The sequence below is a fragment of the Rhipicephalus sanguineus genome, chromosome 1 (genome assembly GCF_013339695.2).
Source record: "Rhipicephalus sanguineus isolate Rsan-2018 chromosome 1, BIME_Rsan_1.4, whole genome shotgun sequence".
In the NCBI taxonomy this organism is placed as follows: domain Eukaryota; kingdom Metazoa; phylum Arthropoda; class Arachnida; order Ixodida; family Ixodidae; genus Rhipicephalus; species Rhipicephalus sanguineus.
The window spans coordinates 309,103,160-309,120,252 of record NC_051176.1 but is presented as its reverse complement, the minus strand read 5'-3'; the positions used below and the strand labels follow the sequence as shown (position 1 = coordinate 309,120,252).

The 17,093-nt window shown below is 44.7% G+C and overlaps 1 protein-coding gene across 3 annotated transcripts in view; it reads left to right on the top strand.

Annotated features, from left to right (window-relative positions):
- The window catches only part of LOC119379425 (WD repeat-containing protein 11), a 448,867-nt gene that overhangs the window by 279,330 nt on the left and 152,444 nt on the right, over positions 1 to 17,093 (top strand). For all 3 annotated transcript variants that reach the window (XM_037648735.2, XM_037648734.2, XM_037648736.2), the window contains 2 exons: positions 5,525 to 5,726; positions 10,920 to 11,061. In XM_037648735.2, the coding sequence (XP_037504663.1) occupies positions 5,525 to 5,726; positions 10,920 to 11,061 (344 nt within the window). The remainder of the gene's footprint in view (positions 1 to 5,524; positions 5,727 to 10,919; positions 11,062 to 17,093) is intronic.

Here is a 17,093-nt window from a genome sequence, read left to right as displayed (position 1 = left end):
TTGGAACATAAAAGATCACTAACCGAAGGCTCACCTTCTAATCTATCTTTACATTGTCGAGAGTGTAAGTGCACGCCAAAATTCCATGAATACGCAGTTTTGTACCGGCATAGGAATGCAGAAACGCGCCTGATGATTGAGGCATGGCATATCAAGAATAGTGGTAGCGCATGCGTGAGCCAACCGTCGATTAACTTGCATAAAGATGAAATCAAATGCCTTAACAGTTATCTTTCACGTAGAGCCCCACGTGTGCCGGAGTGATAGGTTCGCCTATTGCAGGGGCATGCACAGATAAGTTTTCGTGCCTTCTTTCTTTTACGCCGTTGTGCGTCTATTCAGTTGTTCTGTTAGTCTAAACAATTTCCCTGATTACAATACCCCCCAATGTGAAATTTGAGTGCAGCTGCTTACATTTTGAAAGTCACAGTATATTGAGGCAAAGAATTTTGGAGAGCACAATGCTCACCACCGTCTTGTGATGGAACAAAGATTTCGATAGGTATTGCTGACAGACCTATACGTAGATGGATAGGACACCTGGCACTTCGGTTAGTGAATGAACGCTCAAAACAGAAGCGCATCCCCTCACTAGGGAGGCACATAAAATATGTGGCATGTTTGGCATTCAATTTTTGCAAAGTCGAAATTTTCCAGATGGGCACAATGCTCCACATCAGCTTCGCATGTTCACTTCACTTCACACCTCATTGAAGGTATTACATAAGAGGTGGGGTTCACAAGTGGGAACTTTTCTTATTAGTGGCCAGATATATTCAATAAACGATATTAGTTTTTAGGCAAGGTTGATGAGCAGGTGATTTCAGTGATGAGACGGAGCAAGCCATTCCAGTCAGTTATAATAATTGTTGGGGTTTAACATCCCAAAACCATGATTTGATTATGAGAGATGCGGTCGTGGAGGGCTCCAGAAATTTTGATCATCTGGTGTTTTTTAACTTGCACCTAAATCTAAGTACACGGACCTCAAGCATTTTCGCCTCCATCGAAAATGCCGCCGCCGGGATTCAATCCTGCCACCTGCAGGTCAGCAGTCGAGCACCATAACCACTAGACCACCGTGGCAGGTCATTCCAGTCAGTGGATGATCGGCAAAAGAAAGGTGCAGGAAAGGTTCTAGTATTGCTACATGGACAGGTTCCTTGATAGTGATGCCCTGTACGAAGTGAGCTGTTGAGGAACTTGTGAAAAAGGATGAATGAATCACTGCTATACCAAGATGATAGCGTCTTTAAACCGGACTGCGCTTCTAGTAGTGATGCACTGGTGTTATAATAATATGATGAATGAATGAACCTTAGGCACGATTCTAAACTGCTTCAACTGCATTGACAGGATATGTTTGATGTGGCGACCGGATGGGGGAAGCATATCCAAGCTTCAAACTTACAAGTTACTTAAACGCTGGTAGTTTTACATGACCCAGTACATGACATAGATGGCATTTTATGAATACCAATATTTAGTTAGTGGAAGCTGTATAGTAGTATAATTCTCATTATATAAGCAGACTTGTCTTTAGTCACATGAAAGGGTGACACAATGTACTTAAAGGGGCGCTGCAACACTTTTTCAGCATGGTCAGAAAACGCTGCCGATCGGTAGTCGAGGCTCCTGAGTACACGCAAGCCAAACATTATAACGTAGCATGCGGCCTGGAATTTACAAATAATTCTCAGTCAGCTAGAAATTTCTCCCTCTTCTCTCTGCAAATGATGCCATATACCCAAATTACTACCCCATGTACCCAAAGTCCACGGCAGTTGGCTGATTTGGGCATTGTGACCGGCATAGTTACTGTGGCCGCCACGTGCCCATGCATGGACTTGCAATCACACTGAAAGTAAGCCGCACATTCGAAACACAAATGAACAGAAGGTTATGACGCATCTTCTTGCCCCTTTGTCACCCCCCTCCCTCCGTAGCTTTCAGTGCACTCGCTAGTAAGCAAGGAGAGAGCAAACGCTTGAAGCATGTCGTAAATCCCTGTAACTCTGCTCGTACTTGACGGATTGTAAACATTTTTTAGGCAGTCGAATCATGAGGCAATGAGCTCTTTTAATTAAGCCACTAGACGATTACTTGGAGAAGTGTTGCAGGGCCCCTTTAAATGTGTGCACTTTTTCTTGGGAAGTATTAGTAATATTAGTAATATTTTATAAAGTACATATAAGGGCTGATGGTGGTGAGTGAGACATATTTACATCTATTGGGGTTGATGGTCATTAGCCAGTCATTACACCAGTCTTGGACTTTGTTAAGGTCTTCTTCTTAAACACTGTAATTAGAGTCATTAGTAATTGTACATTAGATAATACATTTGTAAGCAAACATGCAGAGTTGAGAAAAAACTTGAAAGATGAAGGTCAATAATGCAAATAAGAAAATTGAGAGGACCCAAGACGCTACCTTGTGGGAAGCAAGATGCTAGAGGGAGGTGCATGGAAGTGTTGTCATTGACATACACTGAATGTGGATGGTTAGCGAGAAATTTTCCAGTCCAATTTAAAATGTCAGGGCATATGTTCAGGTGGGAGAGCTTTAGTAATAGCCATTTGTCGGGTAACTTGTCAAATGCTTTAGAGTAATCTAGAAAAATAGTATCGATCTGGGTTTTAGTGTCAAGTTTAATGTGCAAGTCATGGATGAGCCTAGCAAGTTGCACTTCACATGAGTTGGGTGAAAAAATCCATGCAGAATCTCCTTTGGGAGTTGTCCAAGTGATGCGTAGGTGCATCACTTGGACAACTTTATTGTAGCGTTTAATGTTTTATTGTAGGTAGCGGCATCCCTGGAACACCATGTTTGGGTGGCATCAGCATGGCGTCTTCTCTCTAGCATTCGCCAGTGTCTCAAGCAGCCCCGTGGCCCACGTACGCCATGACCATCGAAATGTGTGTTTGGCATCAAAATTTCGCAAAGTTTGAATTTTCTGGATCGGTGCAGTCCTCCCTGTCGGCTTTACACCTTGTTTTGCAGAGAGCTTTTATTCGATGAAATTCAACGAAGCCTTCATAGAGAGTGTTATCCTGCTGCGGTGGCAAGTGTGTACAATGCAGGTCAGATATGTTCATAGTTGGAAACCATGAGTGATGGACTCTCCTTCTGGGTGTGGGGGTTCAGAGCAAAGCACCGGAGTGAAAATTTATTTTCCTTTATTTCTTTTTAGCAACAGCTAGGCAGTTTTCTCGTTCAGTTGGCATAGCAATGCTTACGCATTCAGAAGTTGTTGGTGTCAAAAAAGGGCATAATTAGGGGCTAAATATGTCCTCCGTTATCTTGCAGGGAAATCATTTGGCAGCTAAGAAGTTAATTTTTATTACCTGATTTGTCGATTAGAATGACCTGCTCTTTCTTCCAGGCAAGGGGGATGCTACAGGAGAATAAACGCAGTGAGGAGATTAATTTGAAGGGCTTAGTATTTTTCTATCAGTTTAGAATTGATCACGTTTGCCCCAAGTGTCAATGAGAGTTTTAGTTTTTCAATTACTACCATTGTGATGTGCTCAGTCAATTCTCTCGCTGGCATAACGAAGGTTCTGGTGGTATTGGTAGAGGAGCATCAGGTTCAGTGGGGAATATACATGAAACTGCAAAGTTAAATGCGTCTGCATGCTCTTGCTCAGGGATCGCTACATTGTTATGGTTGGCGATGAGGATGGCAGCCAGTGCCTTGGGGTTTAAAGAGGGCTTTTGTTCCACTATCACGAAATCCTTCAACAAAGGCTTGATGGAAAGTGTTCTCCATTTGCATTGGTATTGTTCCACCTGTACAGCGCATTCTTTACTCCCTAAAAAATAGGATTCTTTCCCACTGAAAGCTATCAGAACTAATTTTTATTACAAATGAAAGCTTTTTCACTGAGTGCATTGCTGCAACAACTTTTAGGCAGAGGATTGATCTGTTTTGAGCTGCTTACAGCTACCCCTTGCACTGCGGCCGGCTCTATAATAGTGTGTGGGTTTTCTGTGATAAAGCACACCTACAAGACTTCGTTTGAGCCATTGTGTAGCGGCATCCGAAACTCACAGTGCCATACCGGGTCTTGCTACATTCTTTGGACATTTGCGTGTGCAGTGTCAAAAAAATAGAAAACACTGCTACCATGAATTTAGCTGCCGTAATTCAGTTGTTCACCTCGCTTTCACGTTATTTTAGACCAAAGCTCTTTTGTTTTTGTGAAAGGCAGCAGTTTCTGATGTTGCGCATATGTCGGACTAACTAGAGTGCTCATTTGGGCCGGTTGGTACATGTTCAACGAAACGAGAAACAGCACGAAACACAGGACAGTGAAAGAGATGGACCAAGCGCTGACTTACAACCAAGGTTGATTTTTCGTTCTTTTCTCTGTATGCACCCCTTACCCTATGCTCCAACAAGAGCCTGTAAGGTATGTTAAATAAATAAATAAATAAATAAATAAATGTAGCACACGCAACATGAAAGGAAGGAGAGGAGAACAGTGACGTGGAATTTGTTCACGAATTCTATGTAAGCATCTGAAAAAATGTAAAAAAGCCATCATCCACTTGACAGATACGCAATTTCCCTGGTGAGGAGCGCTAGTGAAGGCACACTCGCGCACATATCACCTTTTTTGTCAATGCAAAACACCTCATAAATCTCACGTGCTCGTTTATCACTGTATTGCCGAAGTATTTTGCATTGATCAAACATAGCATGACAGCCGCATACGGAGGAGCTGTGCGCAGCTAGGTGGCCGCCAACAGAACCCTGCATTAGATTGCAGCGTTCTCTGAGGCAGTCATTTACGCACTGGCCAGTTTGGCCGATGTAGTAGCAGCGACCGCATGAGAGGGGGATTTCGTATATCACGTTATGACAGCATTCAACAGACTTTTTCGCGTGTTTCTTATCACACATGCGAGGCCCTTTGTCTTCTCTGTTCACCTTATTGCACATACTAGAGAACTTATTTTTCGCTGAAAAGACAACTCTGATGCCTGCTTTGTGTGCTATCTTTTTTAAACAATGTGGACTAAGCGGAGAGCAAGTGCTTCAGTTCAGTGAACATGATAATACTCGCATTACGCCACTCTGGGCAACACCCAAAGTCTTGATGATAGTAGCAGAATAAATGCGATAGCTTTGCCACTTATTGGTACAGTGTGTTGGACCTGCATTTTTTTTTTCTTTCAGCTTTACACGTGATGTAAGGTCACTGTGACGAGTCAGTGCGACAGCAAGTTGTGCTCGCCATATTTTTAGTTGAACATGATTGACTTTTTAACATTATTGAAATTTGTTTGTTTCATGCTGCCCTGTTATTGGAACATTCTTGTGGCACTTTCCATGTAAAAAAACCTTCAGTCAGCATAATTTGTGTAAGAGGCCAAATTTAATTTTTGCGAAGTTTCACTTTAACAAAGTAATTATCCGATTTTACCAACTTTGTTATATCGAGGTTTAAGCCGATTAACATGAGTGCTGCTGGCTCCCATTAGATTTGAGATCTCGGCTGGCGTGATTGGCTGTTTGCAGGTTTGCCATTTGTTCCCCAGTTGCTACCACCCAAGGCTGCCCTGCAACTCAAGTCCTTGCTCCAACACCCTGATATGGGCCTTGCCACGGTTCCTTCACCACTGTCTGAAGCTAGCCTTCATGAGCGTCTCCAGCAAGCTAGCCTCCAGTGCAAGATTTCTAGCAAGGCTGGTGTCATCGAGCGAAATGCAGCTGTGGCCAGGTCCTGATGAACCTTACTGCTTAGCTAGGTTGTGTTATTGTTGAGGAAAGGTGCTGGCATGTCCCGAATATGTGTGCCAGAATGGTTGAAAATTAAGCGTTTGGTAAATTTTGCAACTTATTGGGAGGAGCGCTAAATGACGGGACCATGTTCCTTCTAATAAGTTCCAAATATAGTTCCACTGCACTAACTTCACAAACAGCTGTGAGAAGCAGGATGTGCATATGTTATGCAAATTAACCTCATTTTAAGTAACCGATTAAAAATTTTATGTTCTAAAATATTTTCATTCTCCTACAAGGAAAGTAGATGAACCCAAATACCTAATATGATTCCCGGTGCACACAGAGACTGATAGCTCCAATCCGAACGAGATGGCCCACGAGTTGTCGCGAGAATTAACCCGCCGCGCAACCCGAACGGACCTCTCGGTTAACATCCCTGGCGGCGCCGACGTACCACACAAAGGCAAATTTACATGCTACACAGAATACACACAACACTACAGAGAGACGAGGCGCGTCTTTCCCACACCTCACCCGAGTCTAAACAGGAAACAGGCATCTGAATACCGACAGCTCCAAACAAACTCCTACCCAAACCCTGTGCACCTCCACAGGAGCTACCCACACCTATACCCGGACAACAAATGCAAACTATGCACAACAGAAAGGGCTTTGTATAAACATATACTGTGGGAATGCCCCAACCTATCACCAAGTTCTCCTGAGGCCCTCCGGGAGCGGTGGCGGCTAGTGCTGCTCAGCTCGGAGGTCGAAGACCAAAGATGGGCCATCCAGCAGGCCAGGGAGGCTATAGGGAGACAAGGTTTCCAGGTGTCTACCTGTACGGTCTAGCCCGGACCACAAGCATGCCGGATCTTGTAATAAAGTTTATTCACTCACTCACTACAATGCTTCCATTAAATTCATAATGGAAAAGCTTGTGCAAGGGACAACAGTGTGCAAAGTGGAGAAGGAATAACCTCTCTAGCTTGTGCAAGCTCTCTCACAAATCATACACCAAAGAACACAGCAAGAATTTTTCAGTACTGTGCATTATTATTCTTTATTTACCAGAAGTAGCTTTGTGTTGCATAAAATTTAAGTTTGACAAAGTCTTTGCACATTATCATGAATCCACCCACACAAGAAAACAGCACCCTCATACAGGCTCACTGGTGACTGTTCATAAAGAAACAAAAACTGAACGAAAATAGGGAACAGGCTATCATTTGATCTGTCATGCCCCTCCCATGACGGCATGTCCTTGCTATGTTAGTACTGTGTTAGTACTGGATAAGCACCAATGGTTGATGAAGTTTATGCATCATTGAAAAAGCTCCCGTGCACTCTTTTTTTAGCAGTGCTTCTAGCAGTTATCCCAGTGAGCACTTCCCAGTGAGCCTTTTATTGGGCACTGCTTTCTAGTGCAGGTAAGTACATAGTTATGTGATTGTAGCACGGTCTGAACCTGAGCTTGTTGGTATTGCTTCATTCATTACATGAAACAGTGCAACAAAAGACTGGACACAAGCGAAGACAAGGACAAGCATTCATCCTTGTCTTTTTTGGCGTCCTGTCATTTGTTGAGCTGCTTCACATGATTTTTTTTTTTTTCATGTTATCAGATGATAATCTTCACAACAGGTTTCACTTTGGAAATCCGTTGATCAGACAGTCAGGCTAATTGGCAGAATATCACACAAGAGAGGGGGCCTGTGAGAAAATGAACTTCTTCTTCAAGCATTACATACACTTTGCCCTACTTCACTCTCACTCAACCAGATGGAGAGGAGCTCAATACACTTATCCACAAGGTTCACAGATCTGCTCTCGGCCTAATCATGTGAACATCTCCAGAATGTTTGCTTGCCACCTGGGTGCATAACACATTATCAAAGTTGGTCAAAGCCCACCCTAACACACAGTATATTACAGACTCTTGAAATCCTCTTCCGGATGATGCATACTTACCAGGCTGAACATTGACTCTTCCATCCATCCCAAACGCAAGCTTTTTCTGCAGAGCTCACTCTGCAAAGGAAACCACGTTATGCATACAACCGCTTCCCCAGAACATGCACCCACACTGTAACCACATGCGGAGAGTGGCTCGTGTACAAGTACTGTACCATCACCACGATAATCTAACTAGCGCACTATACGTAGGTGCTGCAGTATACCCCTCACAGGCACATAATTTCGTTCTCACCACAGTCACTCCAGAAGGACAGTTGATGGCTGGAGCCTCTGTACTCTTGCCATGCTCAGAGGAGGCACAGCCACAGTGCTGGCTCTCGCTATCCCCTCACTCACCTCTGTCATCAGCGATTCCAAATCAGCCATACACAACTACGAAGCTGGGTGCATCGGGAGACTGGCAGGAATTATTGCTCTCAAATCTACTATTCACTTGGATGTTACACTTGTTTAGGCTCTTGTGCACGAGTGTCTGCCAGACAACGAAGCTGCCTTGCATGCACTTGAGGACACCGACACTATAAGGAAAGACAGGGAAAGGGGGGGGGGTTCTTATGATAAAACAACCAGGAAATGAACCCTGCAATTCACAAGGGAAGGGTTAAGGAGGGATTAAAAGAAATAGATAGGAACGATGGGGAGCGGTTAGAGGAGATTGCAGACGGGGCCCCGATCGGTGAGCGGTCTTCGGCGAGTAGACATTGTGGACGAGACAACCGTCAAGCGTGAAATCCTCCGAGTGACTCCAAGGGGTGCTTGCTGTACCTTACGCATGTATTTGTCATGAAAGTGTTTGTGATGCACACTCCATTCCTGACCACACATGGGCGCGGCGATAGCGAGCTGCTTACGTTCGTGAAGGCAATGCGGATGTGCGGCGCACTTAGCGGTCTCACACAAAGAGGCAGCATGAAGGGCGGCGCGGCGTTTTACCAGTGCGCCAGGCCGCATGCACCACTGAGCAGTTCGCTGTAGATGATTATCATAAGGGCTGTGTGCGATTGAGCCGTACTGGTGCATTTGCCGCCTGCCGCCATCATGCCTCCGTGCATTTACAGTGCTCATCCGTAAACACATCGCCGCACTGCGCTGTGACAGTGGCCCCTTCAGATTTTGGATATGTTTCACCCCATCACACTGTGGCATTGTGGCAAAGCTGCCTTTCGAACTTTGCTATGGCCGCAAACGGATCGACTCGCGAAAACGCTGGTTCGAACCTACGAGATGATAGACATGACAGAGGTGGGGGCTGTGGGGGATTTAATTAATGCTGTTTTGAACCTAAAATTTAGGCAGAAAGTCTGAAATATCAGACGCCTAAGAATTTCAGCGTGCGAAATTTCACATGTTCTTGTACATTGACGTCTACATGGGGCAGATTAGGAACTCCGGACTAGAAGGGAGTGTGCTGTTGTCCACCACAACAGTTGGGCCTCCACAGAAGTTGAAAGAGGAGGAGAGGTTGAGGAAATAGCGTCTTTTCCTTTCACGTGTAAAGTGTTGTCGACACCAGATTGGTGGCACCAAATCGTGTAAATAAATACAATTTGGCCTTTGCATTGCCGCATTCTTCATAAGACAACCAGGGAACACCATCCCTCCAGCACTTCACCAACCTAGCCAAAAAATTACACCATTTCCCGCTAAAGGGGACCATGAGGCGATGCGAAGCCGGAGCACTTGCACGATCGCGTTCCACTGGCGTTCTTTGGGCATGCTACCGACCTCGCGTCGTGGAACGCGAAGAGGAACGCTACGCGCGTCTTGTCTTCCCTCTAGCCTGGCCGTTAATTCTCACAGGGCGAGCGGGAAACGCGGTCGGCCGGCGTGCGAGAGGGGGGCAGCGTAGAAGAGGAGAGAGAGGGGTAGGGGACGCGCATGCGCTGGTGCTCATCGCGGCGTTGCCCAGGAGAGAATTTCGGCATGTCTAGCCCGCGTTTCAGAGGAAGAGTGTAAAGAGGGAGGGGAGAGGGGATGAGAGAGGGGGAGGGGAGAGGGTATGCGAATGCGCAGTAAGGGTGGTCACGCCGCACACCACCACCACCGGGTTGAACTCCGCCATAAGATACTTCGCATCTAAAAAAAAAGCTTTCATGTTGCTCGAGGAGCATGTGTTGGTAAGATATATTATGTAAACTTAAAATGCACTTGGAACAACACACCAGAGTAGAAGCAGAGAGGACGTCTTAACTGCTTCTGTTCTGGGGTCTCGTCCCAAGCGCAGTTTAAGTTTACATGTTGCTATCTCATAAGAATATGCTTAGGGATTCTATGGAACTTTTTTTTTCTGTAGTTTTGCTTCGAAGTATTAGAAAAATATCCGAGAAATATTCGATTCAATTCGCATTCAAACTTTAATATTTGAATTTGCTTTGCGCCCAAAATTTTGCTGTTCGCACAGCCCTAGTTGAAAGGTCTGCTTGTGACCACAGTAATAGCAGGCACCTGACTGACACCAATTTCAGTTTTACACATTTTGTGATTTGAAGCTGTAGTTTTTGACATGTGTTACTGTCCTACTCTTTAAATTGACTGTTCAAGAAAGCACGGCATGTGTAGTGATCATCACAAAGTTGCTTGCAATGTTTTGCAAGCTAGCATGCCACAATATTGTTATGAGCAAAGCTTATGTTTGCTGCCCTGCTGCATCTTTTACCACTGTCATTCACTCTGATTGCCCCCTCAGAATGTCTTGTGATTATTGCAATGGTCAGGTATAACATTTTTTAAGCAGAACCTTTAGTGGTTCTTGGTACTGCATTCTGCTATCTAAGGGGGGCTGAGCAGATGGTGTATCAATTGATCTTTATATGTGCTGCCTAGACAAATGCTTGCATGTCAAAATGTTGTATGTAGCAAAAGTAAATGACAAGCTTCAAGAAAGCACGTGTGCAGGAACCATACAGGGATTGCGTTATTCAAAACAGCCCATGCACTGGAATTATAGTACGGCAATGAATGACAAACGGAGCTGAAGTCAAAGTTGTGTCTCTTTTCACAAAAGTGTAGCATGTTGAAGTTCCTAGGGTCTATGCTTGCAGTTTTTATGCTAAAAAAAGCTCTGATTTTTTGTTTTACATTTCGAGCAAGTCAGCAATATGACCAGAGGCACTGGACGAGAACTAGTACTGTGTTCAATTGTCTCTGGCCACTACGCTCATCGCTGACCTGAAGTTTGGCATCACTAATGTTTTTCATGCATACCGTGTAGCTGGTTTGGAGATGAAGAAGGATTCCACTTCTGGAGTGTGACTCACTACTACCTCGCAAAAAAACAGCGAAGCCTCAATGCAGCCGAGAGAACATCACTGCCACTCTGCTATGATATGCTGTGCCCTGATGCTGAGTATAAGGTAAGCTAGCTGTCTGGATGCTACATCATTTTTCATAGCATTTCAGGATTTTCACATAGACTCATGTGCAGTATACAAACATTTCTGATTGCACAGATGATGGCAGGCCAATTTTTCAAGTGACGGGGCAGTAATTTCACCTCAGAATAACGGGGGCCAGTTTATAAACTGTGTTAAAGCGAAGCTTTCAGTGTCTTGCTGATTCGTCTGTGAGTGCTGAAACGCACTGCAGGAAAGCCAACTTACACAATGAAACTATCTGCACATCTGCATACACAGTCGAACAATAGTGCACGACAAAGATATCATAGAACGCTACAGTTCACATTCGCAGTTGTACCGATAAGAACAATAGGAACTGAAATGCCACGCTACCCAGACAAACTGTATATATCGGCATTGCATTACACGTGTCACGCAATGCATTCCTGGCCGTCACCATGGGTGCAGACACGGGTGCAGCGCAAAGCAGAAGAAGCTGCCATATGCAAACTTGAGCGCAAGCGCAATCGTGCCCATAGCTAGATCATGCTAGATCACTACTCATGCTAGATCATGCTAGGTCATGCTAGATTGCTACTCGTCGAAAGTGAAGACGCTGCACAGACCCACAATGCAACCCCATTCCTGCATTGGTCTCTCGTTTGCAAGCAGGCTGTGTCATGTTATGATGGCAGAGCCTCTGACACAAGGCAATACTGTGCAAGGGTAGAGTCACCATGAAAGTGAGTGTGTGTGTGAATCAATGGCTACATGATCTAAAATAAAGGCCATGCAACTTAATCAAATGTGTCTTCACTCAACTTTAATGTTGAAAAACTGGAATCCTAAACAAGCAGTCAAATCACATATGCATCGCATCGGGTCGCTCAGCATTTCTCGAGTTTGTTGTGTAGTTGTTGGCTTTGGACTTTGACTTTTATTCAGTTTGCATGGAAGAATCAGCTTTGCTCTTCATACGAGCCCCATAATAATTATTCAGGTGGTGCTTGAATGTAAATGCAACTTGCTGCTCCAGTGTACTCCATAATGTGAAATTAGCAGCTCCAGAGTGCTCAGAGATGCAAAATTATCTGCTCCAAAGTGCTCCTAGATGGAAATTCTTGCTGCTCCAAAGTGCTCCAAAATGAAAATTTTGCTGCTCCAAAAAATTGCTCCAAATCAGAAGCCCTCGGTAGCATCACTGTGTTTGTAAACGCGTCAAATCGATACAACGTTATTTCAAGGCACTCAATATTTTATTGCAAGAAAAATAATGTCATAATGCGTTCATTTATGTATGTTATAGGCGGTGCGCAGCGCCTATAGGGGCGCCACTGAAAGCCGCGTAGCGGTGGCCGTTGGAACCGCAGCCGGGCTTCGTGCCGGAGGTGCCTGCTTTCACTGCAAGCATGGGTGATGTGCATGCGCGCGATTTTCCGCTTGTGTGCGTCCCAAATAATTACTTCTGCGGTCACAGTGTGCGCAAAGGAACCGCACCTTATAATAGTGGACATGCGTCCGATTTCACAGCTTTATGGCACAACATCGTCACCATACACGCCAAGTGTTTGCCACAGACCATGGCTTCTGAGATCTGGTGTGCAGTCTCAGAGGCCATGCTCAGGCGAGCATCAACAAGCTCCCCCATGAAGCGGCGCTCACCGTAAATATACCGCTTTCTTTATAACACGCAGATTGCTAATGGCTTCATTTCTTGATGCATGAACCATTTTTTTCTGTGGACACACTAGCTTCGCTTACATGCCGTGTGTTTTATAGTAGATTTTGAGGGAGCGCTGTCGCACCGGCGAATGGTTCATACAGGTGCGGCCACGGGAAATGTCAGCGTTGGTAAACCTTCCAAACCAGCACTATAAGCTTGACAAAAATAGCACGTATAGGACCAGAAAATGCTGGCGGCAGATCCTGGTGTTCTTCGTAGGCTCCTAGGGGCTCCCGTCCTCTCTAAAAGGTCCATAAGGTTGTAAAGAAGTGGAAGGAAGCAAATAATTAGTTAAAAGAACACATTTGCAATATTCACAGTTTGAAAGCAAATGCAAAGAGTGGTCATAAATATTGCTTGTAAACCATGTGCTTCATTGCAATGATTTTCAAAGGAGATATACAACACTAAAATGAAGCAACATGAACATATATTCACCAGTAACATGCAAAAGAAGAAAAAAACAGCAGTAGCCAGCACCACTAGCAAGAATAAAGGAAAGAAAACTTGAAGGCTTCAGAATCGACCCCACGCATTCATTACTCAACTTTTGTAAAGTGGATATGCATTAGTGGCATACATCAGGAACGGATAACTGGGCTAGTTTGTGGGAACTCATGTTAAGGCAGGTAGCGCAAAGAGACACGGACACAAGCGAAGAATAAGTGCACAGGTGGCGCTTGTCCTGTGCACTTATTCTTCGCTTGTGTCCGTGTCTCTTTGCGCTACCTGCCTTAACATACATCAGGGCTTAAAGTTCGGGCGTTTCCTGATACCATGAAGTCATGTTAAGAGGCATTCAAAATGAGTTTTCATGTCCTGTCCAAAGCCTCTAATTCTCACAGGTGCCAAGGTGTACAGCCAATATGCGGATAGCTGAGGCGAGCGCACAGCGAACATTCTGCACTGAAGATCGCATGCCAGTGCGATCGATAGGTTGAGCATGCAGCCAATTCCGCGCAGTACGTGTGATTCAGTCGGCGCTTTTCTGATGGCGCCGTTACCTGCTTTTTAATACGGAGTCCTTCCTTTAAAACGTCTAAGCGCAATTACATCTTCATAGCTTTACTCCACATGGTCTGGCTTTGCGCTTCGCATCAATCATTTTTTTCAACGAGAGGCATCACGTCTCATGAGTAACAACAACCTCATGTGCATAGTAGTAGCTTCACGAATTTAGACGAGGCGACCGACTGTAAACATGGTAGCATTCACTAAACGCGTAGCAACATAAATGGAGAAATACAAACACGGTAATCGTTCTAACACTGCCCTAATCAAAGCGCGATTGCTTACCTTCTGTGTTGAACAACGGCAATCCACCGCCGCCGCCGCCGCTTTTGCTTGTGAAGAAGCACCGGAAACTTGTAGAAGTGTGTTCCTGGTGAGTTTTTGTATGTGTTCGAGCAGCCAACTACACAGCAGTTGTTTCTGGGCATCGCTGAAAGCTGACAAAAGCTTTAAATTGCGATGGAAGACGCAACTATCACAGCAACCACAGCACTCGCTTTGACTTTCACTGAACACTGATCGCCCAAGCCCGCCTGCGCTTCTGAGCCGTGGCGACAGGCAGTGTTGTCGGTGCAAGGTTGCCACTGACTTTCGAGTACATATTGCCAAACGACGAGCAAAATGTCGCCAAAAGTCGCCATTTATTTACAAATTTCGCCAAAAAAGTCGCCATTCTAGATATGTGCGGCATACCTAGTAATAAAAATTTCCACTCACGTATAGCCCCGTAGAATGCAGTACCATCAAAGATCCTTAAATTATATTGACGTTTCTCAATGCCAGTCGTATCGCCCGCTTCACCATGGGAGTGCATGGTGCTGCTTCTCCGACTAGCCGCAAGATGTGTGTGGTGGCGCAAGGGTGAATGAATGAAACGCTCATGATATCCTTCCATCCCTGTCCACTCGTTTCAAAGGTAAAAGTGTGGCAAACCTTGGGCGAAAACAGTGAAAGCATTGTTTGTAGACAGCTTTACGTACCCTCATATGAATTAAAAGGATTAAAAGGTTTATCGAAGGTAACACGACAGAATTGTTACAGGAACCGGTCATTAGTGAGTCTTACACCTTTTCAGTGTGAACTAATACGATACCGGACGCCACCGACCCTTTCTTATAGTCACTTATATCTACACGTGTCAAGGCGATGCATTATTATTGAACAGATAGGCAATGTAAACAATTGTTTTCATTGCACACGCTCACCGAGAACAAAATGCCTCAATAAATATTTTTATTGCACAAATAGCCGCGCATACGCCTCTCTTCGCTATTCCAAAACAGTCTTTACAAGCTGAATTGGGTGCACTGCAACAGTGAAGAAGTCGCCAAACTATTCAGAACAGTTGGAGCTTTGGCAAAACAAATGGTCGGAATACGCGGCCAACCCGTCGTCTAGTCCCTTCAGAAGCGAAACTTTAGAACGAAAGCTATAAATGGATGGATGGATGCTATGAGCGTCCCCTTTATAACGGGGCGGTGACATGTCTGCCACCAGGCTCGAAGGAAAAAAAAAGAAAAAAAAACTTCCTTGTTTCATGTTGGCCTAATACCTTATCTACATTGATTAAATCTATGTTATTATACCAAAAAAATATAAATTCACGGTCCATCTCTTTGCCTCTTAAGGCAGAATGACCTTATTTTTCCCCATTATTTATTTTTGTACTTTATCTCTACCTTTCTGCCACCAATACTCTAACCGTCTCTTACTTATTTCTATCGCGGACGTGTTCAGCTTTCCATTGTTGTCCCTAAAACCCAAGGCTTCCTGTAGACTCGTGCCCACACGTATACCTGGGTGAATATCGCCACATTCAATCAGTACATGTTCCATCGTTTCCTTAGTTCCCCCGCAGCATGTACATAGTTCCTTCTTCGTTACTGAATCTCGCTTTATAACTACGCGTTCTCAGGCAGCCCGACCTTGCTTCAAACAGTAAAGCGCTTCCCCTTGAATTATCATAAAACCTTTCCCTCCTTATTTCGTTTTTTCCCTTTCGGTAGTTACTCAGAGCCGGCTTCTTTTCCATCGCTGTCATCCAATAAGTCCTCTCCGCCTCTCTGACCTTCCGCTTAATGCTCCTTATTGCCATATCGCCCGCACTGCTAGCCGTATATTTACTGGTGAGCCTCCTAGTTCTTTTTCTCCACTGCGTGTCAACGCTTTTTCTATACAAATACCTGCAAACCTTCTCTGCCCATCTACTCTTTCATTTTCCTCAGCCTCTCTTCGAATCTCATTTAGCTCTGAGCTTCCCTCAGTTCAAAGCCTGTCCATCCCATATCACCCTTTACAGCCTCATTTGTCGTCTTCCCGTGAGCGCCCAACGCGAGGCGGCCCACCGTCCTTTGATTTACATCCATTCCTGATTGTACCTCTGACTTCATGCACACCACTGAGTTCCCAAATGTAAGCCCCGGGACCATCACACCCTTCCACAGCCCTCGAAGCACCTCGTACCTATTGTATCCCCATAAAGCTCTGTGCTTCATAATTGCAGCATTCCTCTTTCCCTTTGCTACCGATGCTTTCTTTTGTACCTCCATATATCTATCCCCCTCATTTACCCATACTCCGAGGTACTTGTACTCGCTTACCCTCGGTATTTTTTGGCCCTGTATTAAGACCGCATGGTCTTCGTGATCATTGAATACCATCAATCCACATTTTGTTGCACTAAATCCTAGTCCTAGAGCCTCACATTCCCTTCCGCATATATCTGCCAGTCGCTGTATATCATCTTGACTGTCCGCAAATAAGACAATATCATCAGCATAATATAGACCTGGAAGCTTCTGCTCAACCATCGTGCCGATCCGTTTGTGTGACAAATTAAATCCAATGTTGCTACCTTCTAGCGCTTTTTCCATCCTCACCATGTACAGCATGAATAACAGCGGGGACAAAGGACATCCCTGTCTCAGCCCCTTGCTAATTGCAACGCTGTCCTTGCTACTTATTCCTTCCCATTCTATACAAACTGTATTTTCTCGGTATATTTCCCTCAAAAGCTGTATACAGTCGTCACCTATGCCCACTTCTTTCAATATATCCCACAAAATTTCCTGATTAACGTTGTCATACGCCCCGGTGATATCTAGATAAGCTACGTATAAGGGCCTGTTTTCTATTTTCGATATTTCTATACACTGGGTAAGAACAAACAGATTATCGTCTAACCGCCTGTCGATTCGAAATCCATTCTGAAGTTCTCCCAAAATATCATTTTGTTCTACCCACGCTTCTATTTTTAATTTTACTGCCTGCATCGCCAACCTGTATAGCACCGATGTAATGGTTAGCAGTCTATACG